The sequence below is a fragment of the Desmodus rotundus genome, chromosome 9, assembly GCF_022682495.2.
Source record: "Desmodus rotundus isolate HL8 chromosome 9, HLdesRot8A.1, whole genome shotgun sequence".
NCBI lineage: Eukaryota > Metazoa > Chordata > Mammalia > Chiroptera > Phyllostomidae > Desmodus > Desmodus rotundus.
The window spans coordinates 39,473,070-39,499,707 of NC_071395.1; the positions used below are offsets into that span (position 1 = coordinate 39,473,070).

Here is a 26,638-nt window from a genome sequence, read left to right on the forward strand (position 1 = left end):
GTGGTTTTGATTTGCATTTCCCTGAAAATCAGTGACATTGAACACCTCTTCATAGGCCTGTTGACCATTGTGTGTCCTCTTTGGAGAAATGTCCCTTCATGTCCTCTGCCCAGTTTTTGATCGGGCTGTTTATTTTTTTGTTATTACGTTTATTATATATGTTGGACATCAGCCTATCAGATGCATCATTTACGAATGTCTTCTCCCATTCAGTGGGTTGTCTTTTTGATTGTCGATGGTTTCCTCTGCTGTGCAAAAACTTTTTAGTTCGATGAAGTCCGTTTGTTTATTTTTGCTTTGTTTCCCTTGCTTGAGGGGACATGTCCAAGAAAGGTATCACTCAGATTGATATCAAAGAGTTTATTACCTATGCTTTCTTCTAGGAGATTAAAAAATTATTTGTTGATTTTAGAGAGAGAGAGAGAGAAATATTAAATTGTTGCTCCTCTCATTTATGCACTCATTAGCTGCTTCCCAGGATCAAACCCACAATCTTGGCATATCAGGATGACGTTCTAGCCATCTGAGCTCCCCGGCCAGGGCCTCTTCTGGGAGTTTTATGGTTTCGGGTGTAACATTTAAGTCTTTTATCCATTTCGAGTTTATTTGTGTATATGGTGTAATCGAGTGGTCCGGTTTCATTTTTTGGCGTGCACCTGTCCAGTCTCCCCGCGCTGTTATTGAAGCCCTGTCTTTCCCCCGTTGTGTATTCGCGCCGCCTCTGCTGCAGACTGACCCTACAGGCGCGGGTTCATTTCCGGGCTCTCTGCTCTGTTCCGTGGAGCTATGCGTCTCTTTCTGTGTCCGTACCATTGTTGTTTGGATTGGTACAGCTCTGTAGTGTGGTTTGAAATCAGGAAGTGTGACACTTCCAACTTTGTTCTTCATCTCCAGATTGCTGTAGCTGCTCGTGGTCTTCTGTGGTTCCACATAAATGTTAGGGTTATTTGTTCGAGTTCTGAGTCAAACGTCATTGGCATCTTGATAGGGACTGCATTGAATCTGTAGATTGCTCAGGTAGTGTGGCCATTTTCATGTTATTACTCCTGTCAATGCGTGGGCACTGTTTACGCTTCCATTTATTTGTGTCTGCTCCAGTTTCCTTCCTCAATATCTTACAGTTTTCTGAGTACAGGTCTTTTACCTCCTTGGTTAAATTTATTTCTGGATATTTTATTCTTTTGGAAGCAGTTGTAAATGGGATTGTTTTCTTAATTTCTTCTGATTGTTCATTGTTACTAGTATATCGGAACACTGCAGATTTTTATATATTAAATTTATATCATGCTACTTTACTAAAATCTCTTCTTAAGTCTATTCATTTTTTGGTGGATTCTTTACAGTTTTCTATATATAGTATCATGTCATCTGCAAATAGTGACAGTTTTACTTCTTCCTTTCTCATTTGGATGCTATGTATTTTCTTGGCTGATTGCTGTGGCTAGCACTTCAATATTATGTTTAATAATAGGGGTGAGAGTGGACATCCTTGACTTGTTCATCATCTTAGAGAAAGAACTTCAGCTTTTCACCAGAGTATGGCTTTAGCTCTGGGCTTGTCATATATGGCATTTATTATGTTGAGGTAAGTTCCTTCTGTTGTTGAGAGTTTTTATCATAAATGGATGTTGAGTTTTGTCAAATGCTTTTTCTGCATCTGTTGAAATAACCATATGATTTTATTTTTTTAATTTGTTAAAAAGATTTTATTTATTTTTAGAGAGAGATGAAGGGAGGGATAAAGAGAAGGAGAGAAACATCAATGTGTGGTTGCCTCTCACATACCCCCTACAGGGAACCTGGCCCGTAACCCAGCCATGTGCCCTGACTGGGAATTGAACCGGTGACCTTTTGGTTCGCAGACTGGCACTCAGTCCATTGAGCCACATGAGCCAGGGCTGAAATAATCATATGCTTTTAATCCTTGGTTTTGTTGATGTGACAAATCACTTTTTTTGTGGATGTTGAGCAACACTTGCATCCCTCCTACAGTCTAAAGCAGGACCCAAATTAGATCCACACGCACAAATACATCTGTAGACTAAATCTCTTTTAGTCTACAGGTTACTGTCAATCTCTTTCTATTTTCCTTGACATTTACGTCCTGATGACGCAGCATTCTGTTTTAGGTACATGTCATCAAAAGAACATACAGGATGGGGCAAAAGTAGGTTCACAGGTGTGAGTTAATGAAACAGTTTTTCTTGTATTATTGCTTATTAATTATTGTGTTATTTTCCATACAGACAACTGTAAACCTACTTTTTCTCCACCTTGTAGAGGTGGGTTTTGTTAGTTTGTTCTTGTTTCTGTGCATCCAATCTGAGCTCCATGTCTTTCAAGTGGTAAGTTTAATCCATTTATATATACTGTGCTTACAGACATATTTGGGTATATTTCTGTCACCTTTCATTGCATTTTCTGTCCAACGTGATTTTTTCCCATTGATTCCTGTTTTCTTCTTCAACATTCTGCTGAATTTGTCACATGTTCGTATTTTTTCTTTCTTATTCCCTCTGGTGAATTGAAACTAGTCATTCTTTTTCTGTCTTCTGAGTGGTAACCCTTACACTTTTTAACATGCGTACTTAGCTTATCATGGCAGAAGTGAATCAACATCTCTTTGCGTCTCTTAACCAGAGACGGTCTTAAGACTCATGCCCACCAGAACCCCCATCGCCTCCACTCTGCATGTTACTTTTGTTTGGCATTTGGGGTGTGCTTGGCACACCCAAGGATGGAGATGGAGGGGCATGCAGCTGTTATTTGCCTGCAGGAAAGGCAGAAGAGGTGGAAATTGATTCCAGAGACCCTAACTCTCTCTGTGGCTTCAGGCAGGTCCTGCTTTGGGTCTCAGTTTCCCCATCTGAAGGAAAGCATAAAGAATTCCTCTGGTGCTAACATCTAAGGACTTTGAGCCCCACACTCTCTTCTTGGTTCTCACCAGTCAGGCAAAGAACTGTGCAGGCAACTAGATTGCAGGACTAAAATGGGGGGGGGGGGGTCTCCAGGAGCTTGCAGGAGAAAGCTAATGCCATTATTTACTTCACTGAACTAAATAATCTTGGAAATTGCTCATCGGGGCCTGATAATTCGATTGGATTTCACGCACAATTAGGCCTTCAGAGCTGAGGATTCGTGGACGAGTTCAGGGAAGAAGCCAGGCTTCCTGCCAGAGAGGCTCAAGGTGAGGGGGTGTCAATGGGGTGCCCAGTCCCAGGAAAGGATTAAGTGTTACTGCCAGAGGGAGGCCTGGATGTCCCAAAGTCAGTGGCCTCAGCCAGGGCTGGAGTTGGAGACCTATCAGTTGGATTCAGCTTGTCGTTGTTCAGTTATTAGCTGATGCACATTGGGAGAAATTTTTAAGTAACAAAGTCCTGCGAATAATACCACATGAGGACCAACCTCAGTTGAGAATTTAGAATGATCGATTTAAAATCTGTCATATCCATGCCTTTCCTCCCCACAGTCCCCCAGGGCTCCCGCCTCCCTCAGGATAAAAGCCGAAGTCCTCCCTGAGGCCCACGAGGCCCACAAGGCCCTGTGCGACCTGCCCCCATCCCCTCCCTGCCCTCACCTCCTCCGTCTCTCTCCCTCGCTCACTCCGCTCCAGCCACATGAGCTTCCCCGCTGTTCCTCCAACAAGCCAGACACAGTCCTGCCCCAGAGCATTTCCACAGGCTGTGCCCACTGCCTGGAATGCTTTTCCCCCAAAGTGTTCCTTCCTAGAAACTGGTTGCCTATTAATTCTTAATGCCCACCTCCAGGCCCCTCTTCGGTACAGCCTTAGTTCTCCCACCCAGACCAGAGCCTCCCTCCCCATTCCTCTCTGGACAGCTCCCCACTGGTTCTACTGTTTGTGCCCCAGCCTGACCACAAGGGGTAGAGGGTGGTCTGTGGGGGACCTCCTGGGCACCAGCAACTACCAGGACCTGCCTGGGCACCCAACGATAACTGCTGAAAGGACATAAGCCAGCAACTTAAACAATTATGATCTGAATGTCCCCCTGAGGTCCTTCCCAGGTCCCAGTGACTGTGTCTCCATCTCTCTTCATCCGCGCCGGTCTCTGACCCCTTGTGTGTGTCTGTGTCTGCACTTCTCTCCCGCTCTGCCTAGGTCTCCTCAGTCTCTGTTTCTTCTTGGGGCACCTGCTTCGTTTACTGCCTCCCTCCTCCTCTCTCAACTTCCTGGCTCTTCCCTCCCCGACTCCTCCTAACTCTCCTCCCCACCCTACTCCCTCATCCCTCCCCTCCTTTCTTTTCTCCTCTCCCCCCATGAAACTGTGTGGACTCAAATACTCTTCTTTTTTTTATTTTTTATTTATTTATTTTTAATTTTTTAATGATTTTTGAGTTTTTTAACATATATATTGATTATGCTATTACAGTTGTTCCATTCCCCCCGCACTCCACTACATCCTGCCCACCCCCTCCCTCCCACATTCCCCCCCTATAGTTCATGTCCATGGGTCATACTTATAAGTTCTTTGGCTTCTACATTTCCTACACTATTCTTACCCTCCCCCTGTCTATTTTCCACCTATCATCTATGCTACTTATTCTCTGTACCTTTCCCCCCCTCTCCCCCTCCCACTCCCCTATTGACAACCCTCCATGTGATCTCCATCTCTATGGTTCTGTTCCTGTTCTAGTTGTTTGCCTAGTTTGCTCTTGTTTTTGTTTTAGGTGTGGTCGTTAATAACTGTGAGTTTGCTGTCATTTTTACTGTTCCTATTTTTGATCTTCTTTTTCTTAGGTAAGTCCCTTTAACATTTCATATAATAAGGGCTTGGTGACGATGAACTTCTTTAACTTGACCTTATCTGAGAAGCACTTTATCTTCCCTTCCATTCTAAATGATAGCTTTGCTGGATACAGTAATCTTGGATGTAGGTCCTTGCCTTTCATGACTTGGAATACTTCTTGCCAGCCCCTTCTTGCCTGGAAGGTCTCTTTGGAGAAATCAGCTGACAGTCTTATGGGAAGTCTTTTGTAGGTAACTGTCTCCTTTTCTCTTGCTGCTTCTAAGATTCTCTCCTTCTGTTTCATCTTGGCTAATGTAATGATGATGTGCCTTGGTGTGTTCCTCCTTGGGTCCAGCTTCTTTGGGACTCTCTGAGCTTCCTGAACTTCCTGGAAGTCTATTTCCTTTGCCAGATTAGGGAAGTTCTCCTTCATTATTTGTTCAAATAAGTTTTCAATTTTTTGTTCTTCCTCTTCTCCTTCTGGCACCCCTATAATTCAGATGTTGGAACATTTCAAGATGTCCTGGAGGTTCCTAAGCCTCTTCTCATTTTTCCGAATTCTTGTTTCTTCATTCTTTTCTGCTTGGAAGTTTTTTTCTTCCTTCTGGTCCACACCGTTGCTTTGAGTCCCAGTTTCCTTCGCATCACTATTGGTTCCCTGTACATTTTCCTTTGTTTCTCTTAGCATAGGCTTCATTTTTTCATCTGGTTTTCAAACAGATTCAACTAGTTCTGTGAGCGTCTTGATAACCAGTGTTTTGAACTGTGCATCTGACAGGTTGGCTATCTCTTCCTCACTTAGTTGTATTTTTTCTGGAGCTTTGGAGTGTTCTGTCATTTGGGCCATTTTTTTTTTTTTTGTCTTGGCGCGTCTGTTACTTAAAGGGGCGGAGCCTTAGGTGTTCACCAGGGCATGGTAACGCTCGTCGCTTCATTGTGACGCTGTACGTGGGGGAGGGGCTGAGAGGGAGCAATGGCGCCTGCTCCCCTCTCCACCGGACTTCAATCTTTCACTCTGCTACCCACAATCAAACTGGGCCCCTCTGGTGCTGGTTCCTGAGTGGGTGGGCTTGTGCATGCCCTAGGCCCCTGTGGGTCTCTCCAATGACCTCTCCTGTGAGGCTGGGAGTCTCTCCTGCTGCCGCCCCAACCCCCACGGGCGTTTTCAATCAGAGGTTTGAGGCTTTATTTCCCCGGGCTGGAGCCCTGGGTTGCGTGGTCTGCTTCGCTCCCCGCCGTTTGTCCGGTTTATCTGTGCACGAATGTGGGGCCGCAGGGTCTGCTAGTGGTCAGACTGCCTGCCCCGTTCGTCCCACACTCCACCAGTCTCGGTCCCACCACCGCCACTTGAGTCCTCTCTGCCCCGGCTGCCCATCTCTGCCCCTCCTACTGGTCTGGATGAATGTTTATTGTTTTATTTCCTTGGTGTCGGACTTCCTTGCTGTTTGATTTTCTGTCAGTTCTGGTTGTGCGAGGAGGCGCAGTGTGTCTACCTACGCCGCCGTCTTGGTTCTCCTCAAATACTCTTCTACAAAGGGCCACAGGGTGAGGGGGATGGTCTGGCCTCCCTCTACATTCCTCTCTCTACCCCCTCCCTCTATCAGCTCCCCCCTACCTGAACCCTTCCTCCACCAGCTTCCCGCCACACCCACTCACCTCCCTCCCTTCTCTTTAACTCTCTTCTCTCCTGATTTTCTATTTCTATCTTTGGTGACAGGGATCTAAGATGCACTGGGCGCCCTCCCCTAGCACTGCCCTTCTCTGAGCTCCATATTCCCTTTTTCATACTGGGTGGGTCCCCCTCCATTCCTGGACCCTGCATCTGCTCCCTGCTTCCCCAGCTATTCAACTTAGAGCTGGGAGGCACAGTCGGAATGTATCCTGACTTTCCTTCTCCTGGTCCAGCTGGGAGTGGGGGTGAGAGGAACAGGGAGGGAAGGGGAGCTCCCCACAGTCACACAGCACTTGGCCTGAGACCCCCTGCAGTTTCAGGTGAGTCCCATTAGGCCACCACTTGCTGTATGACCTGGGCACTTCGGCCTCATCTGTATGGGAACAATGAGAGTGCCACTTCACTGGCTGACAGTTAGCACAAGGAAGGTACTTAGAACATGGGAAAGATGGAATTAAAGAAACATGGTTATTCCCAGGAGGTGTATGAGAAACTGGGGAGGAGCCAGCTTGCTTGGGACCCTCATCCAGAGGCTAATTTGGTTCAGAAAGGTGGGGGGTGGACAGTGCATGGGTGGGCGGGAAGGGGCGAGAGAGGGAGGTGGAAACAGCTTATCTGATTATGAATTGGGGGCTAGAGGAGGCCAGAGCTTTGGGTTGCCTAGCAAGGAGGATGATACTGACAGAATGGGTCAAGGCCACAGACTTCCCAGCGTCTGGGTTGAGGGGAGCATTTAAGAAAAGGCGGCTGACCACTTTCCAAACAAGGAACCAGCAACATTTCACTTTACAGGACAATGCCCAGCCAACGGAGCCACACAGCACAGGGCATAATACTCCCTCACTTTTTAGGGTGGCTTTCCAAGGGATGTTGAATGTTATCACAGAAAGTGCTTAATTCAGTGCCTGGCACATAGTAGGTGATCAATTAATGTTAGAAATTATTTTGTATTAATCTAATTAATTTCCACACTATTCCATCATTTGAATATGCTTTCATTCATTGATCTGTTCTCGTGTTGATTAATTTTTAGGTTAAGTCTTGGCTTTTGATATGAACACTGCTGCCGTGAACAGCTTTTACACATCTCTTTATGCACTTGGCAGACTATTTCTCTAAAGATTATGGCTAAAAATGGAATCGCTGGGGGCTCTGGATATGCGCGCACAGAAGCCTCAGTCCTCCTCCATCGTCTCTCCATCTGTCCCCAAAACAACTGCTCACCAGAGCTAATGCCTCAGGGCCTTTGCACATATTGTTTCCTCTGCCTGGAACACAGTATGCACACGGTTCCCTCCTCCCCTTCTCTCGGGCTCTGCCCACATGTCACTTCCTCAGAGACGCCTTTCTGAGCACCCCGTTCCTCTGGCAACCGGCTTCCTTTTTGACGAGAGAACCTACACCTGCCGTTATATTAAGCGTTGTATTCTATTATTTATTGTGCCGCTTCCCTAACGGAATGTCACTTCCACGAGGGCAGGAATTTTTGTCTGTTATCTCCACGGTTGCATCCCCAGAGGCCAGAACAGGGCCTGGCACACAGTAGGCATTCAGGAAATAGCGGATGAGTGGGCCTAAGGGCCCGGTGGAGCTCTCCAGGGTCCTGACACCTCCACTCTGCCTTTTGGGTGCCACCTGAGCTCCCCTGAGCTGAAATCAAGGCATCAGCAGGATTGCAGTCCTGGAGGCTCCAGGAGGGAAGCCCATTCCTCACCTTTTTCAGCTTCTAGAGGCTCCCTGCACCCCTTGGCCCATAGCCTCTTTCTCCATCTCGAAGCCAGCAAAGGCTGGTCCAGTCTCTCTCAAACGGTATCCCTGCGGTTCTTGGCATCTGTTGTCACATCTTGTCAGACACTGGTGCTCCTGCCTCCCTCCCGGAACAGGCCTTGTGAAGGCGTCCAGCTCACCAGATAACCCAGGACCACCTGCCATCTCAAGATCCCTAACTCAATCATACGTACAAGTCACTTCTACTGAGGTGACAGGCACACAGGTTCTGGGGACTAGGACAGAGCATCTTTTTTGGGGGAGATCATTCATTATTCTGTCAACCACAAGGAGGTGCAGATATGAATGTATTCATTCATTGTACAAACACTTATTGAGCACCTATTGTATATCGAGCTGTTCTAGGTGCTGGAGACACAGCAGGGAACAAGGTAGACAATAACCTGGCTTTCCTGAGGCATCCTGAGACAGACGAACAGGAAACACGACCAGTGAAACAGACACGATATCGTGGACTGTCAGGGGGCGTCTGCCTTGGGGGTGAAGTCCGAGAACCTGTTGCCAGCACTGCCCGAAGTGCCATGTGCTTCCGGTTAAGAAATAACATGACTGCAGGGGGAGCTTGATGTGGTGGGAACTAACATCAAACTCCAGTTGCAAAGGGACTCCTCTTAAATGTCATTTCCATCTTCTTTCTAGTCTCAGCTGGGTCCTGGGGGGTCTGTAATACTTTTCCCATCTGCTAATCCCAGCACATGCCGCAGGTCAGCGCTCTGAAGACAGCAGTAGCTGGTGAGATTCAGATTAAATTGTATTTTCAGTTACCTCCTACTTATGGCAAGAGATGCTGATCTTTTCACCTTTGTGATTTAAAAAAGACTTAAAAAAAACAATACATTTATGTTCCAAATGTGAGCAGGTTTAGAGAAAAATATTAAACAATTATAGATATGCGGGAAGTGGAAAGTGTAAGAAACCATTGCATAGATTTGGGAAAGGTTACCTGTCTGTTTTATAGATGAGGAACAGAGGCCCAGGTAAGGGGAAGGGCTTTCCAGCGACCAAAACCCGTGGGGTGGGCTGAAGGTCTTTCTCCAAGGGGTGGGGTGAAGGGAGCAGAAAGCACTCCATCATCTTCACCCTCTCACCCACCTGTGAGCAGGAATCTCCTCCACCCTCCTCGCCCTCGGCTGATGTGAAGGAGATTCCCTATAAATATCTTCAGGGAACAGCATTCTAAGCAAAAAGAACAGCTCATGCAAAGGCCCTGGGCAGGACTGTGCCTAGCATGTTGAAGGAACATCAAGGATGCCCATTTGTCTGGATCAGGGAGCGAGGAGAGAAAGGGAGGAGGTGAAGGCAGGGAGGGGAGGGGGCAGGTCCTTTACACCCTTGTGGGGAGGAGTTGGGCTTTTACACTAGGGAGGTGGGCGCCCTGAAGGGCTGTGGGCAGAGAAGGGGACCTTACTCAACTCGGGTTCTCAGAGGCGCCCTCTAGCTGCTACAGGGAGAATGAATTGAAGGGAGAGTGGCTGAGGGGTGACCAGTCCCAGTTCTGTCATTGGCTGTGTGTCTCCAGGAGGTGAATTTCTTCTCTGGATTAAGTTTCTTTATCTGCCTAAGGAGGGCCTATAACATTGTCTCCTCGAGGGGCCACCGCAGGGACTCTGAGATAATGTGTAGAAGATGCTTGTTGCCCTAGATTCTGGCAGGGTGTGGGGCTGTGGAGTTATTATTTTATCGTGTCAGGATTCAGCTAACACATCCTCCCCGAGGTGGGAGGATGAGGTCAGCAGCACCCCTTGCTCAGGCCCAGATGCAGTCATCAAGACAGAGAGGTGGGTGTGGGGAAAACAGAGGGAATAGATTTCCCACCTAAGCTCCGTGCCTCCCAAGAATTGAGGATGAGCAAACTAACTGGGAAATCACAGTCTGTACCGGGTAATCCTCAGCACACCTTGCTGCCTAGGAGCTTCCTCCTGCAGGAAGCCCTCTTGGGTTGCCTTGACCCTCTGGGGACTTGCAGAAACTTGGTGGGGGAGGGGTCTGAGGGAGATAGTCAGGGACCCCAGAGAGGCTGACCAGACTGAGCTATGGGAGGGAAGGATAGTCAGAGAAGATGGCAGAAGTACTCCGAAGGCAAAGGAAAGCACTGAGCTGGACAGGAAGGACAGAGCGTGTGGGTTTGAACCCCAACTCGGGATATGGATTACTCCTGTTTTTCCACTAATGCCTTTTTTCCTGTTCCAGGGTCCAACCCAGGATTCCTCTTTGCTCTGAGTGTCTACTGCCCTTTAGAACTGCACAATTGTAATTTAAAATAATTTGCATAATTCCTGCTTCTTGCTTCACTGGAAAATCAGCTCCATGAAGGCTTTTTATCTGTTATGTTCTCCAATGGGTCCTCAGTGCCTGGAACAGTACATAGTATAGAGTAAGTGTTCACTAAGTATATGTGGGATTCAAGAGTACATGGGGAGGCGCCCAGGATGGGGCAGGCCAGAGCCCTGAATCCCTCGCCTGGGTTCCCAAGAACACCTGGCGACTTTGGACAGGCGATAGTAACAGTCCAAATAGTTGACCCACGCAGTCCCATGCTACCAGGAATTCAGCATAGTGGGACAATTAGCCCCAGTTGATGGATAGAAGGAACAGAGGCTGACAAACAGATAGTCACCGGGCCCAGCCGGAAACTGTGATTCAGGAGCTGAACTTCCTCCCTCATGCAGCTAACTCATCTGCTGAGTCTGGGAGTGCAGGGGGGGTTCTGAGGGTGGAGGGAACAGCTAATCAAAGGTGTGGCCCTGCATCCTTGGGAAACTAGAAGACTTTGTCAGGAGGGAGGTGATGGGGGTGGCAGTGTGGGGTGACGGTGGGGGGCCCACCTTGGGAGGGGTTTTGCCCCCCACACAAGAGGGGCTGGCGACAGATGGATTGTGGGAGTTATGCCTGGGCTTGGGGCATGGGAGTTGGGTATTGTGGCCACCACCACAGGTGGTTCTCCAAAGCGCCTGGGCAGTGAGGAAACAGCCAGGCAAGGGATTCCCAGAGGCTCCTGGAGAAAAGGCTCCCTCCTCCCTCAATCCTCCTCTGCACCACTGAGATCCCATTGCCTAGGGACGAGCCAGAGGCCCAAAGAAGAGATCGCTTTTTCGGCGGCAGAATGCAAGGCCTGATTTTGGGCTGCAAGTGACGCTGGCTTGTTCTAGGGACTGTGGTGACTTGGACCTGGGACCCTTCCCCTCACACAGATTCTGCCTGCTCCAGCACCCATTTCAGAGAGAGAGAGAGAGAGACAGAGAGAGAGGGCGCTGCTGGGCTGGCTATGGGCAACGCACGCCCCCTGCTGCGCGCGGCCGGAATCGGCACAGCTACTCCCCTGGGACCCGGCCTGAGCCCCTGTTCTGGGCTGAACCCCTGACCCCAGATAGAGCTCCTAGTCTGTTATTTACTATGCTCAGGAGCACCATCAGCCCCCTGGACACCTGGGGCAACCCCAAGGACATCCAGGCAACTCAGAGAGCTGTACACATTACACCCAACTCAGACGGTCGCAGATTCTAATCCCACCTCTGTCACGACCTGGCAGCGTGGCCTGGGACAGGCCACTTGCTTCCTCTGAGCCTCAGTTTCATCATCTTTGAAATGAAACAGTTGTAGCCCCAGGCCAGGTTGCTTTGAGGTTCGGTGAGTTAATTTATACGAAGCGCTAATAGTGACTGACACATAATTGGTGCTCACTAAATATTAGCTATACTGTTGCTATTATTACCAGATGTGCAGCTGGGCACTTTCTAGGAAAAAAGAAAGTCTTATTGCGACATAATTCATATGCCATTCCATGCACCCATCTAAAGTATACAATTTAGTGTTTTGGTATATTCATTATTCATTTCTAAAATTGTGGTAAGTATTTAACGTAATGTTTACCACTTTATTTTGAAGTAGACAGTTCAGTGACATTAAACACATTCATATTGTTGTATAATTGTCACTACCATCCATTTCGAGAACTTTCTCATCTTCCCAAACTGCAACTCTGTCCCTGTTAAACACTAACTCCCGTCCCCTCTCCCTGCCCCTGACTCCCACCATCTACTTCCTGTCTCTGTGAATCTGACTCCTTTAGGGACCTCATGTAAGTGGAATCACACCGTATTTGTCCTTTTCTGTCTGGCTTATTTCACTCAACAATGTCCTCAAGCTCCATCCATGTTGTAACAGGTGTCAGAATTTTCTTTCTTCTTAAGGCTGAATAATATTCCATTGTATGGATGGACCGCATTGTGTTTATCCATCATCTGTTGGTGGACACAGGTGGCTTCCACCTTTTGACTATTGTGAATAACGCTGCTATGAACACTGAGTCCCTGATTTCAACTCCATTGGGTAGTTACCTAGGAGTAGAATTGCTCAGTCATACCGTGATTCTATGATTAGCGTTTTGAGGAACCGCTGAACTTTTCCAGAGAAGCTGCACTATTTTACATTTCCACCATCAATGTTCAAAGGTTCTAATTTCTTCACATCCTTGTGAGCATTTTTTATCTGTTGTCTTGTTTGTGGACCTGTCAGCTTTATTGTTCTTTTTCTTTAACGATTTTATTTATTTTGAGAGAGGAGGAAGGGAGGGAGAAAGAGGAGAGAAACATCAATGTGTGAGAGAAACATCCATCAGTTGCCTCTCGCACGCCCCCAACTGGGGACCTGGCCCACAACCCAGGCATGTGTCCTGACTGGGTATCAAACCAGCGACCTTTCAGTTTGCAGGCCAGCACTCAATCCACTGCGCCACACCAGCCAGGGCAGCTTTATTATTCTTATGTCACATGTGGAAGACTGAGTTGGAGAGATGAACACGTGTAGGCAGATACTGGCAAAGCTGGGATTGAACTCATCTCAGTCACACTCCACACCTGCCATGCCCACGTAGTGCTCATTGAAACAACCTGCTGTGGTTTGCTAAGGTGCAAAAGACTGCTCCCTCTGCCCCATTAGCTACCCTGATCCAAAGAAGCAGTCTCCATAATTTGGGGCTTGGGGGCATGAAGAGATGGATCTAGGTCTCAGCCAGGGGCCATTCTGCCCCCAGGGAACATTTGGCAATGATTGGACACATTTTTGGTCCTCAGGACTTGGTGGTTGGGCTACTTTGGCATTGAGTGGGTAGAAGCCAGGGATGCTGCCTGACATACCATAGTGCAAAGGATGCCCCCCACTCTCACAAGCAGGAATTGTCGCAAATGTCAATAGCGCTGATGAAGAGAAACCCTGGACTAAAGAGAGAGTGAGGCCTAGCTGTGGGTGGGACGAGGTGGGACAAGCAGTCCTGGGTTTTGAACTGTGGCCCCACCACTTGTGCCTGCATGTCCTCAGGCAAGTCACTTCCCCTCCCTGGGCCTCAGTTTTCCCCTCCAAAACGGGATAAAGAGACATCTCATTTATTTGGGCCTCCTGAGGTCTGAGTCAGGGTTGTGTGATCTCCAAGTGCAGGACGGGACCAGGCACTCACCAACACTTGTCTGGCCTGCTCTGGCCTCCCCTGGCTCTAGCAGCAACTGGGACCCTGGGTTGGGGCTGCAGGGAGGAAACAGGAGCAGCAGAGGGGCTGGGAGCTGATCCTGGGCCCAGTTCCCAGAACTCACAGCTGCATCCTCTGGGGGGGCCCCAGCTGGCCCCGTCGCCCGACCCGCTGGCGGCCAGGAGACTCATTCCCACGGAAATTGAGGCTGGATCTGGGACTCCCCCTGGTAGGATCTCCAGGGCCTGTTCACGCAGCGACTAACTCAAACCTCACCCTGAGAATTTATCAGCAACCCAGAATGACTGATCTTCAGCTCTGGGTCAGATTCAGCCTGTCTGGGGGTACTGGAATCCTCATTTTTAAAGGAGCTCTCAGGTGATTCTGATGTACTTTAAGAAACAAGTTTCTATCCCAACTGCTATTACCCTGGTGGGTAAACTGAGTCCCAGGGGGAGGAAGGGGCCTATCCAGAACTGCATGTTGATCTGTTTTTCTTTTTGGCTCCCTCTGTCTTCCTCTCTTCCCCTGGGTCTGTTTTTCACTCCGTCCCCTTCCTCCCGATTCTTCAGATGGGCCCTGGCCGGGGGCACCCCCAGCATCTGGCTACTTGTGCGATTCCGGAGGAATCCCCCGAGCTGCCTGGCCCCGCCCCGGGCCCGCCCCTCTCGTGGAGGTGACCTGCTCCTATTGGCTTCTTTGTACACCGCCCGCATTGCCATTGGCTGAGTCCATTTCTTTGGCCCATCCCCTCCTCCTCCAGTCTCATCGCTCCTTCCACGCGGGCGGGGAAGGGCGGGGGCGGAGGGATGGGAGGGCAGGCAGAGCTTCCCGCCCCGCCCCTCGCGGTTAGCGAGCGCGAGTGCTGCGGTTCCTCGGAGGCAGCGGGGTGAAATCCTGGTGGTCGGACCCACGACAGGCCCCAAAGAGCAGGTGAGAGCGATGCTGGGGCGTCCCCCATCTCGGCACATTTCGGGGACCACCTAGCCACCCTCTTGTCTATGTCTCCCGCTCCCCCATGCTCCTGCAACCCCCCTTTCCCGGTCAGTCTATTCCTACCTGAGTGTCTCCCTTTCTCCCTTTCCCTCTGTCTCTGACACTCTCTGGCTGTATGGGTTAGGGAAAGAAAACACAGAGGGCCGGAACTGCCCCACGGGCATGGGGAATTGCTCTGGGACCAGCGAGCCCCCCCTTCCTGCCCCACGGGGACTCTGATGTACTCTGCCCCTTTCACCGTGCCGGGCGCCAGGGGCTAGGGCCAGATTCCAGAGTCGGAAGGGCATTCCGGGTGGTGGGCAGCCCTGCCAAAGGTACGGAGTTGGCAATGAGTGTGGTTTCCAGCAGGTCCAAGCTGCTGGGATATCCAAGGCCAGGCCCACCCAGACTGTCCACCTAGGAGCTCCCCAGTGGCCTGAAGCCTTGGCCTCAGTTTTGCCAGCTGTGAACTGGACTGTCACCACTGAGGTAATTGGCGGGTGAGCTGACCCAGCATCACCACCTCCTCTATCCTGGGGGCCCCCCCTGGAGGAGGGGCAGCCCCAGGTGTGGACAGGCCTTCAGGGTTACCTCCTGAGTATATGATCCCAGTTGAGGGCGGTGAAGGCCCTGAGGGGCTGCTGATGGGTGACGGCAGTGTAACAAGTGGTTGGGGAGTTCGATCTTGGAATTTGACAAACCTGCATTCCCACTCCACCACTCACCATAGTACCTTGAACAGATAATTCTATTCTCTCAGCCTCAGTTTCCTGTCTGTGTAATAGGGAGAACCCTGGGGGTGAGTGCTGCTTCCAGGTTAAATGCAGGAATGTGGGTCCTGCATGCCTCTGGGTCTCATCTCCTCCCATTCTCCCTCTTGCTTACTGCTCACTCTACCTCCAGCCACACCAGCCTCCACAGTCACATGTCTGGCATGATATTGCCTCTGGGCCTTTGCACAGGTTGTTTCCTCCACCACCATGCCAGGTCCACGATGTCAACTTTAAAACATAACAAGTTGCCTGGATGGGCTGGGCCAAAGGACTGCCAGGCAAGGGCTGGGCAGCTGGGAGGGGTGGAGGAGGGGCCTGCCCAGGGACGCTGTACCTATGGAAACCGGAACAAAGAGCCATAGCCCCAGCCACACAAACACCTTGGCTGTGCTTCTTCTACTTGGCAGGCCCTGTGGCCTGGAACACCAGTGGTGGGTGAGTACCCAGACCCTGGGGGCTTGAGTCCCACCCTGTGGGGAGTGGGACAGGAGGGTCCGGTCCCTAAGAGAAGAGATTAGGCAGGTGCAGACTTGAAGCCCCATGGTGTCCCCTCCTGCTGTGTGACCTTGGGCGTGTCTGAGGCCCAGAGCCTCAGTTTTCTCACCTGAGGCCTGGGTAGGTAAGGGGACTTTTGATTGCTTGGGATCTGATTAGGTGGATTTAGAAGGCCTCGGTGTCCCTGTCTGTTCAATGGGGTCACAATAGGATACCTAGGAAAAACCCCAGTTGTTGGCATGAAAACAGCCTCACTCAGAGGCAGATGCTGAATGATGGCCCATGCTTGTCTGGGTTCAGCCCCAGGTGGTGCACAAGGAGAGGTGGGAGCCTAGAGCTGGCAGGACTGGGCCCAGTTCCACAGTGTGCGCACCTTCTTTGCGACCCCCCTACACTCCTCCATGCAATGGCCGCCTCTGGAATCCCACTCCCCTGAGCTTTCATAAGAGGACCTCAGCCTAAGCCTTCGAGATCTTCCAAGGTCTCATCTTTTAGGCCACGGTTTCCCCTTATGCCCAGTGCAGTGGTGGAAGTAGGGGAGCTTCCACCTGGGGGAGGCCCCTCCAGAGGGGTTTGTGCTGTGCTACCTATGTAACTTTGGGATAACTCTGTCTTTCTCTGGGTCTCTTTTCCTGGCTGAACAGTGGAGCCCTCGAATGAGATCTCTGTGACCCTCTGAGAGATCATTTATGCACTCAACAAACAGGTTCTGAGCACCTACTGTGAGCCAGGCTTGGGGGTTGGAAGAAATGTACTTTCATCTGGAGAAATCATTCCACTTCATTGTAACTGCCTGAAGATAATGGAGAGTCAGATGGATGGGGAAGTTAGTTTGGTTGGCAGTTCTGAGAGGGCCTCCTGAGGGGGTGACGTATGATCTAAGCCCTGAATGACAAGAAAGAAACAGCCATGCAGAGACCTGGGGGGGGGGGGGGGGCAGGGCATTCCAGCCAGCGGGCATAGACCGTGCAATGGCCCTGGGGCAGGGCATTGCCTGATGTGTTGGAAGAACAGGGAGGAGGCCCTTGTGGTTGAAGCAGAGTGAGTTGGGGGAGGCGGCCAAGAGGTAGGAGGGGATGGAAAGGAGGGGATGGCGGTAAGTCTCGCAAGGGCCATGAGAGCCTCTGGGAGGACGTGTGCTTTTACCCAGAGGGACGTGTGAGCAAAGGTGGGTTGGGACCTGACTTAGGTGCTCACATGCACCCTCTGGTGGCTGCTGCAGGGAGGACAGCATGGGGCACCAGGGTGCTGAGGCAGTGAGTAGGTGAGAACTGGGTGGAGCCAGGACTCATTTAGGAGCTGCATCCACACTCCTGCCATGTGACCCTGAAGTTTCCACTTGCTGCTGAATGTCTTTTGCTCAGCCTGAGCCGGAGTCTGTCCTGTCCTTCCCTGTGTGGCATTTGGTGGTGGTCTCCCTACATTTGTGTTTGGTCCCCAAACTCTTCAGTGGAAATCTGACCACAGTTAAAGTGTCCTGGTTCCCACTGAAGCCTGGCAAGTGGCCAGACCCTGCCCATCCATGGGGTGGCCCCTAAAGGCTCTGGGAAACCCAGTTCGATAACCACTGGTGTCTCCCCAGCCTCAAGCAAGCCTCTCCCTTTGGCCATATCTGAAATGCACGCTGACTGAGCAGTGAGTGACAGTTAATAAAGGGCTCAGTGTAGTGGTGTCTGATGTTGCATGGGAACAAGGACTCAAGGTGGGGTCATTTGCCACCTGGGGCCCCCTGAGGCCATCCTGGGCCATTGCAGCAAGGGCTGGGAGAGGAGAGGAGTGGCTTCGACCTGCTGAGAGGGTCCATCAATTATTGACACCCTTTGTGTGGGGCATGAAGAATTTATGTGGTGGGGGCTGGGGGCAGGCTGCCTGTGGACCAGTGGCATGCTGGAGCCGTCTCATTCACCCCAGCTCGCAAGAGCCGCTTGCTGTATTTTCAGGAATTTTGCCATTTAATAATTTTGTCATTATTAAAAATGACAGACTGTGAACTTACAGTTAAACACATTATATTTGAAGCAAAGGTGTGGAATATTACTCGGCCATAAAAAGGAGTGAGGCACTGACACTTGCTATGGTGATGGACCTTGAGACCCTGAAGCTCGGGGAGAGAAGCCAGACACAGAAGGCCACAGAGTGTATGAATCCGTTTGTGTGAAATGTCCAGAACAGGCAAATCCCCAGAGCCAGGAAGTGGGTTAGTGGTTGCCTGGGGCTGGAAGAAGAGGGAAATGGTGACTCCCAGGAATAGTGGGAGTTGGAGTGTCCAAAATGGTCATGGGGGCAAAGGTTAGAGTCCAAAACATGAAATGGGGTTGGCAGAGGACAAAAGCCCGAGGCGTGGACTGGGCTGCAGTGTTCTGGGGAAGAATGTGGGGGGCAGGCCAGGGGTTGACAGAGCCCCTCGGTGTCTGACACCCATTTCGCAGATGGGAAAGCTGCCCCTGAGCATGGGGCTTGTCTGGGGCCACTGTGGGAGGACATGGACAGTGGCCTCTGAGGGGCGGTGTGTGGGCCTATGGCCATCTTCCTGTTCCTCCAGCCCATGGCACGGTCCTGCCCCAGGGCCTTTGTGCAGGCTTTTCCCTCTGCCTGGCTCTACCTCCCCCCAGACCTTGTCCTTTCAGTCTCAGCTCCAGGGGCTCCACCTCAGAGAAGCCTTCCCGCCCACCCCAGCCCAAGTCACCTGCCTGTTCCTGGCTGTCACTCCCTTCCCTGCCCCCGTGGCCCTTGTCTCCCCTGAAATTATCCTGTTTATTTCCATGTTCATTGGTTTCTGGCACCTCTTTTCACTATGAGCAACAGACATCTCTTAGGGGGCCGCCTTGGAAATTTGGAGGGATGCTATTTTTCTTTTCTTCTGAAATAGCAGGATGTTCTGGTGTTCGAGGGCAGGAACCAGGGCACTAGGAGTTGGCCGCACTCAGGGCAGCGCTGGGCCTCCCTGCTTCCTAATGTCCCGCCAAAAACATAAGCTGATGCGTGGGGGGTTTTTTCTGCACCATTTTAATATTCAGTGACTATTTCTGGGTAAATCAAAGGGAGACGGAGCTCTTTTCTGATAGGATTTTATAGCTATATGTTTACCATATGGGCAGACCCTCTGGTAGATTTGCTTCATCCTTAAGTGCCGCGAGCTGGGCTTTTCAGGGAAATTTGGCTTAATTAAGCGCGTCTGAAGTACCGACTGAGTGCCTGCCCATGTGGAAGTGATTTATAAATCTCAAGTTGTGGAATCCTTTTATTTTCTGTTATATTACAGTTTGGACCAAGTCCTGTTTTTAAAATTTTAAATTCATTTAACATTATAAAAATGAGGTATAAAATATATATAGTAAGGAGCACAGAAGTGTAAGTATATACAGTTAATTTTTTCTTTTTGAGAGAGACGCATGGATTTTTTGTCCCACTTAGTTAGCTCCCATTGGATGATTCTTCTGTGGGCCCTGACCAGGGATCAAACCCTCAACCTTGGCGTATCTGGCCAGGGCTACACCTAATATTAATAGTAACTCTGGGCTGGTGTGCCTCAGTTGGTTGGAGCATCATCCCATACACCAAAAAGTTGGGGGTTCGATACCCAGTCAGGGCACATACCTAGGTTGTGAGTTTCTCTCTCCCTCCCTTCCTCCCTCTCCAAAATCAATAAACATATTTTTAAAATATTTTTAAAAAGTAATGCCCTGGCTGGTGTAGCTCAGTGGATTGAGCATGGGCCTGCGAACCAAAGGGTCACCAGTTCGATTCCCAGTCAGGGCACATGCCTGGGTTGCAGGCCAGGTCCCCAGTAGGGGGTGCATGAGAGGCAACCACACATTGATGTTTCTCTCCCTCTCTTTCTCCTTCCCTTCCCCTCTCTCTAAAAATAAATAAAATCTTTTTTTTAAAGTAAGTTCCACTTGACAAGATATAAACGCACTATTTTAAAGTATTCAAATTCCAGAACATTTCAGCACCCCAAAAAGAAGCCCAGTCCCCATCAGTAGTCACTCCTCTTCCCCCTCCCCCAGCCCCTGGCAACCCACTTCCTGTGTCTGTGGATTTCCCTGTTCCGGACATTTCACATACATGGAATCACACACTGTATGATCTTTCGTGTCTGGCCCCTCTCACTGAACGCCGCGGTTTCAAGGTCCATCAATGTGGCGAGTGCCAGAGCTTCGCTCCTTTTTCTGGCCGAGTGATATTCCCTGTGTGACCGGACCACATTTTGTGTATTCATTTGTTCACGGGTATCAGGGTTGTTTCCACTTTCTGGCTGTGAATCGTGCTGCTGTAAACGTGTGTGTGTAAGTTTCTGTATGGATGTGTGTTTTCATTTCTTTTGGATGGATGTTTATGAGTGGAATTGCTGGGTCATGTGGTAACTTGGTTTGAGGAGCCGCCAGGAACGGCTGCACCGTTTTCCACTCCCCATCCCACCTGTGTGCGAGGGTTCCAGGTTTTCCACATCCTCACCAGCACTTGATGTTTTCTGCGTTTTTGATAAGAGCCGTCCTCGTGGGGGTGAGGTGAGGGATTCCTATGATTTTGACTTGCATTTCGTTAGAGGCCAATGATGTGGACCGTCTTTAGCTGCTTGTTGGCCATTTGCGTACCTTCTTTGGAGAATGGTAGATATCTTTTATTTAGATATAATTCACGTAACAAAATTCACCTTTGAAAGTGTATACTTCGCTGGTTGGTAGTGTATTCACAGAGATGTACAGCCACCTAACTCAATGACATTTTATATTCATGTGGACCCAGACTGAACAGAAGAACATGGAACGTTCCAGATCCCATCCCCTCTGTCCCCTCAGATGGTGGCCTTTATCAGTATCTATTAGCTTTACTTTTAAAGTGATGGGTAGAGGTAGATGGTAGTGCCTGCGGATTCCATCTCAGGGTAGTGCTGGAGCACCCCGGTTATTCTGTAATGAGGAGGCATGGGGTCTGGAGGTGCGGAGATCCCCAGGAAAGCAGGGACCAATCTCTTGTGGCCATTGCTGGCCCCCAGGGCCTGATACACAGCTGGCGGTCCCTAAATGCTCACCGAGCAGCTGAATGAATATCCTGGCAGAGGCTGGATGAATCTTCAGTGGGCCTTTTTTAGTTGTAATGGGGGGGCGGTTCTGGCATTTGGGGGGCAGGGGCCAGGGACACTAGCCTTCTGGCCCCTGAACCTCTGGGCAGTTCCTGGGGAGATCCCGACACAGGAGGGCTGGTGTGGTGCAGCCTGGCCACCTCCTGGCTTGTTCGCCCTCGGCCCTGAGCAAGCACAACAGGCAGGAAGGAAGGCCAGAGTCTATTTTGGTCCATGGCCTGATCCCCTGGGACAGCAGTCATCCCTCTGGCTGCTTGAATGGGGGTGTTTCTGGCAGAACAATGGGTCAGGGAGGAGAGGGGGGCGTGCAGCTGGGCTGGCCCAGGTGTGGTGGGTCTGGAGACTGGCCGGAGGGGCTAGGGGTGTGGAGGCCGGGAAAGGAGTCTGCAGCTGCCTCCACTCCCAGCCGTTTTCCTGCTGGGCTTGGAAACGGGGGTTGTTGCTGGGGGCCCAGGTCCTTCCCAAAGTGTGTAAATAGGCTCAGCTCCCCTCCAGAACCAACACGCTCAACCTCAGGACCTTCAGAACCAAAGGACCTGCCTGGGCTCACACAGTAACCAAGACAGGCGGAAGGAGCTGGGCTCCAGGGCCCTTGGGGTCCAGAGGGCTGGGCCTCATTCCTGGACTCAGAGAAATTTCCTCTCTGAGCCTCAGTTTGCCCATCTGTAACCTGGGGAGACTGGACCCAGGGCCTTGGGAGAGCCCTCTCATTTCCAGTGTTTGCCGACATCCTTTCCCTTACACGTTCAACAAACGCTTCGGGCCACCTGCTGTGTGCCAGGCCCTGGGCTGGGAGACACAGCCCCTAACCATGCCACTGGGTCAGGGAGGTGGACATGGAAGCCAAGGTGCTCAGAGCCACAAAGGAGGACGCCCAGGGCGCCCTGGGAGCCAGGGGCACCTGGCCCAGGTTGGGACTTCTGGGAAGGCTTCCAGGAGTAGGTGATGGTGACGCTGAGAACTGAAGGATGAGTAGGAGTTTGGAGGATGAGTAATGGGGGAAAGGGTCCAGGTAAAGGGAATGGGATAGAATGTTCTAGAGAAACTGGTGGGAGAGAATTCAGGAGGCATAGGTACTTGTGCCCAGTGGCAAGCCTGATGCCACTGCAGCTCACAGAGGCCTTACATCCAGGTTGCTGGATGCTTACAGCTTAAATGGCAAAGTCCCAGGTGGTGGCGCCCAGGGGACAGTCACAGCCTGGTGGGCATTGGGTTGGCCACGAGCTTCTGCCCTAAGGCAGAGTTCTGATCTTCTCCATTTTACAAATGGGGAAACTGAGGCACAGGGCAGTGATGTTTCTTCACCCAGTGGTCCGAGGCAGGAGTAGGCCCTGAATATTGGGGCTGGCCTTGTCATGGGGACAGCCCCTGACCCTCTAAGACTCGGGGTGACTCGCAGGTGTCAGCTGGGGAAGGTGGAGGGGTTGGACGTGCAGAGGCGTTGGAGGCAGGCAGTCACTGTCTTCTTGTGTGGCCTTGGGGAAGTGGCTCAGCCTCTCTCTGTGTTTTCTTCTGCAAAATGGTCAGCCTGTCCAATACCTGGTGGGAATGACAAAATGGGCACATGCTGCCAGCCCTGGGCTTGCCAAGTGGTGCTGAGTCAATGGGGCCCCAGCTCTGGCCCCGGCCATTGTGGCCCTAAGGTCCGGTGACTGGCATAGGGACGCCTGCTCCAGTAATCCCTGTGCCCGCCCTAACCTCTAACACGGCGGCTGAGGGTTGGGCCTGCTTCCAGGGTCCGAGCTCCCACAAAGATGGGCTTTGTGGGAGCCTCTGGGGGTGAGTGGGTGCCCACATGACATTCCTGGTCTGGCCGGCCTGGGGCCAGGGCAGGGGTGGATTCTGACCAGGGCCTGGGCAGCGGGTGAGGGCTGGGGGTGGGTCTGAGGCTCCCCTCATTCATTCCACAAATGTTTCTGGAGTTTCCAAGGATACAGTGGAGAAGGAATCAGGCCTGCGGCCTCTGTTGTGGCCTGGGGTGAGGCAGGCAGCGGGGAAGCAAAGCCAGGGAGAGCAGAGCAATGATGGGGGTTGCTTGGGGCACTGTGTGGCCCAGAGGAGGTGCCTCCCCATCAGTCTGATGGTTCAGGGATGGCTTTCTGGGGGAGGCAGTGTCCAGGCTAAGTGGAGGGATGAATCTGCAAGAAGAGGAGTCAGGAGCTTGGGGGCCAGGACATTGGGGATGTATATGAGTCCACCAGGAAAGGGGCAGGGCCTAAGGGGCCAGGGTTTGGGGGAATGTAAAAGAGTTCACCTGGGAAGAGGCAAGGGCTTGGGAAGATGGGAGCAAACAAAAGCAGCCTGACCAGGCAAGCCCCTTGTGGCCCAGGGCCGTGGGAACTGATGCTGGGTTTGTCTTTCCCCTGGACAGGGCTGATGGACACCTTCAGCGCCAAGAGCCTGGCTCTGCAGGCCCAGAAAAAGCTCCTGAGCAAAGTGGCAACCAAGGCGACAGTGGCCGTGTTCATCGATGACACAAGCAGCGAGGTGCTAGACGAGCTGTACCGTGCCACCAAGGAGTTCACCCGCAGCCGTAAGGAGGCTCAGAAGGTGCTCAAGAACCTGGTGAAGGTGGCCGTGAAGCTGAGCATCCTGCTCCGTAGTGGCCAGCTGGGCGGGGAGGAGCTGGCGCTCCTACAGCGCTTCCGCCAGAGGGCGCGCCGCCTGGCCATGACGGCCATCAGTTTCCACCAGGTGGACTTCACCTTTGACAGGCGTGTGCTGGCCACCGCCCTCCTCGAGTGCCGGGACTTGCTGCACCAGGCTGTGGGCCCGCACCTGACTGCCAAGTCCCACGGCCGCATCAACCATGTCTTCGGCCACTTTGCCAACTGTGATTTCTTGGCCACGCTCTACGGCCCGGCTGAGCCCTACTGCTCCCACCTGCGCCGGATCTGTGATGGGCTCACCAGGATGCTGGACGAGGACAACATATGACCCCTGCCTACAGTTCTGCTGCTGGGGGTTGGGGATTTGTGAGGTTTTTTTATGTTTTAAATGACCTCTTTTATCCCTAGTGTGATTCTAGCCAAACTCCGGACAGATGATTCGTCCCCTTTCTGAAGATGCTGAACCGTTGACAGCACAGCAGTTTTCAGGACCCACACCACCTACTCCTGCTGGGAGAGGAGCTCCACGTGGCAGCCAGCGCGGCCCCCCAGGCCAGCAGCCTCCCCACGCACCTCGAGCCTGCTCGGGTCCGCCTGTCCTGAGCAGCGACAACTGCATGGCGCCCCCCAAATCACTGGGTGCTCTCTGAAAGCTGTTGCTGCCCACTTAATGTTGTAGCCTGGGCTTTTTAATTCCTTCAGAAAGGAGTCCTCCTGCCCTGGCTGGTGTGGCTCAGTTGCAGGTTTGATTCCTGGTTCGGGCACATACCTAGGTTGCAGGTTCAGTTTTTGGTCTGGCTGTGTACAATCCCCTGTCCAGGTGCTTAGGAAAGGCAACCAATCGATGTTTCTTGGTCACATCGATATTTCTGTCTCCCTCTCTCTAAAAGCAACGAGAAAAATATGAGTCATACTGACCTGGGAGAAAGGAAGTGTTATGGGGTGAGCAGGGTTGCCCCCCCAATTCCTTTGTTGAAGTCCTGACCCTCAGTGACCCAGATCTGGCAGTAGGGTCGCTGCTGACGTAACTGATGAGATGAAATCACGGTGGAGCACAGTGGGCTCCTAACCCAATGTGACTGGGGCACTTGTAAGAGGCAGAAATGTGGATACGGGAGAATGCTATGGGAAGGAGGAGGCAGAAATTGGAGGGATGTGCTGCAAACAAAGGGACCTCGAGGATCACCAGCACCCCCAGCAGCCGGGGCAGAGCCCTGGAACAGCCCTAAGAAGGAACCGGCCTGGCCGGCACCTTGGTCTCAGACTTCTGGCCTCCACCACCGAGAGGGAACAAGGCTCTCATTCCAGCTGCCCACCCCAGGGAATGAGCACAGGGAGCCATGGAGAGGGTTGCAGTGGGTGCTGGTGTATGGGTGAGGACACCTCGATGTGCCTGGAACCCTAGGTCAGACTCCTACGTGGGCAGGGACAAAGTGTGCCCCACATACAGGACGTGAAGGTAAAGCCATCCGAGATGCAGGCAGCGTTTTTCAGTCACTTCATGTTTGGAAAACAAATACCCTGACAAACATTTTTCAGACCTCAGAAGGCAAAGCTCAACAAATCGTGGCTTTGGGGACACCCAAAAGATACAGTGATTCTCCACTCGGGCCATGGATGGGTATGTGGGGTGTGGTGGTGTATTTGCAGGTTTTGTCAGAAGTGGGCAATGGGTGCAAGACAGGACCACGGGTCCCTTCGGGTCAGGTTTGGGAAGGTTTTTCCCGGGTGCCCAAGCGGGAGGAGGAACGATGTCCATTGACTGTTTTACAGAACTAGGTCTGGTCCATTCATGGCGAAGGTTGCAAACAGGAGGCCTACAGGTCTTATTATAGGCTAGAAGATAGGTTTGCTTGCCCCATCCAGGGTTTGAGCCAAATGGAATCAGCTGACAACATTTAAAACTGAAGAACTGCACATACCAATCTGGATTTGGAATTTCTCTCAGCAACTCGGCTAAGCCTGCATTGCCTGCTGGTGAAGCTGCATAGAGGTTGCCCATCTCTGCTTTGTCACAGTCCCCACCACTCCCTTTTGCCTCTCCCCAGGCTGTTGTGCTGGTTGATAAGATTATGACCTCAGATTCAAGTTAGCCTTTCTGTGGTTTGGTTTCTGCTTCCTTGAAGAAGGCAAAGCCTTTCACCTGAGAGCCAGCTGTTCCTACCTCCCACTCCACCATTCTAAGGCCAACTTTCCCTCTTACCTGTCCAGTCCAGAGATAGCTCTTCATATTCAAAAGTAAAGGTGAATTTCAAGTATCCCGAGAAGCCCTAGATGAATTTTTTTTCCCCAGATTTTATTTACTTTTAGAGAGAGGGGAAGGGAGGAAGAAAGAGAGGGAGAGAAACATCGATTGGTTGCCTCTCACACACCCTCAACTGGGGACCCGGCCCACAACACAGGCCTGTGTCCTGACTGGGACTCAAACCAGCGACCTTTCGGTTTCCAAGACAATGTCCAACCCACTGAGCCAAACCAGTCAGGGCCCAGATGAAATTCTTCGCCCTCGGTCCTGCTGACTGAATTTATCAATAGGCATAACAATGCTTGTACTTGTTCCTTGCTGGGTTGTTCAGCCTCTCGACTCTTCATAAATTTGGGATTTAATTTTGAAAAACCAAACAGCACTGCAGAAAAATTTAAATAAAAGCACATGTCTTCCACTGGCAGTATGTGAAAATGGCTTGAATTGCTCGATGCTGAGTTTTCTCCTCTTGGGGTTTTTGCCTTTTAAAAAACAATTTAAAAGAATTTCAATTACAGCTGACATACAATATTATATTAGTTTCAGGTGTACAGCATCGCGGTCCGAGATTTACGTGACTCACGAAGTGGTCGCTCTGATAAGTCCAGTCCCCACCCGGCACCGCCCCCAGTTATCACAGTGTTAGGGCCGAATTCCCTGTGCTGCATTTTACCTCCCGTGACTGCTGGTAACTGCCAGTGTGCATCTTAATCCCACCGGCTTTTACAAGCAGCCTCCTGCTCCCTCCCATCTGGAAGCTATCAGTTTGTTCTCTGTATCTGTTTGTTC

The 26,638-nt window shown here is 51.2% G+C and overlaps 1 protein-coding gene across 4 annotated transcripts; it reads left to right on the plus strand.

Annotated features, from left to right (window-relative positions):
- Positions 1-14,469: 14,469 nt before the first annotated feature.
- TNFAIP8L1 (TNF alpha induced protein 8 like 1) lies at positions 14,470-26,273 on the plus strand. Of its 4 annotated transcripts, none has more exons than XM_045202762.2 (3): positions 14,513-14,599; positions 15,008-15,130; positions 23,367-26,273. In XM_045202762.2, exon 3 carries the CDS (start codon positions 23,372-23,374, stop codon positions 23,930-23,932), a length of 561 nt encoding a protein of 186 aa, XP_045058697.2. In that variant the 5' UTR covers positions 14,513-14,599; positions 15,008-15,130; positions 23,367-23,371; the 3' UTR covers positions 23,933-26,273. The 4 variants fall into 4 exon arrangements, with proteins under 4 accessions (XP_045058695.2, XP_045058697.2, XP_045058696.2 ...); XM_045202761.2 differs by having other exon boundaries at positions 14,522-14,599; positions 15,011-15,130; XM_045202760.2 differs by lacking the exon at positions 15,008-15,130 and having other exon boundaries at positions 14,470-14,599.
- The last annotated feature ends 365 nt before the right edge of the window (positions 26,274-26,638 follow it).

What these genes read in the sequence shown, in the direction of transcription:
- TNFAIP8L1 (XM_045202760.2), top strand. Translation starts at nt 23,372, where the DNA reads ATGGACACCTTCAGCGCCAAGAGCCTGGCTCTGCAGGCCCAGAAAAAG.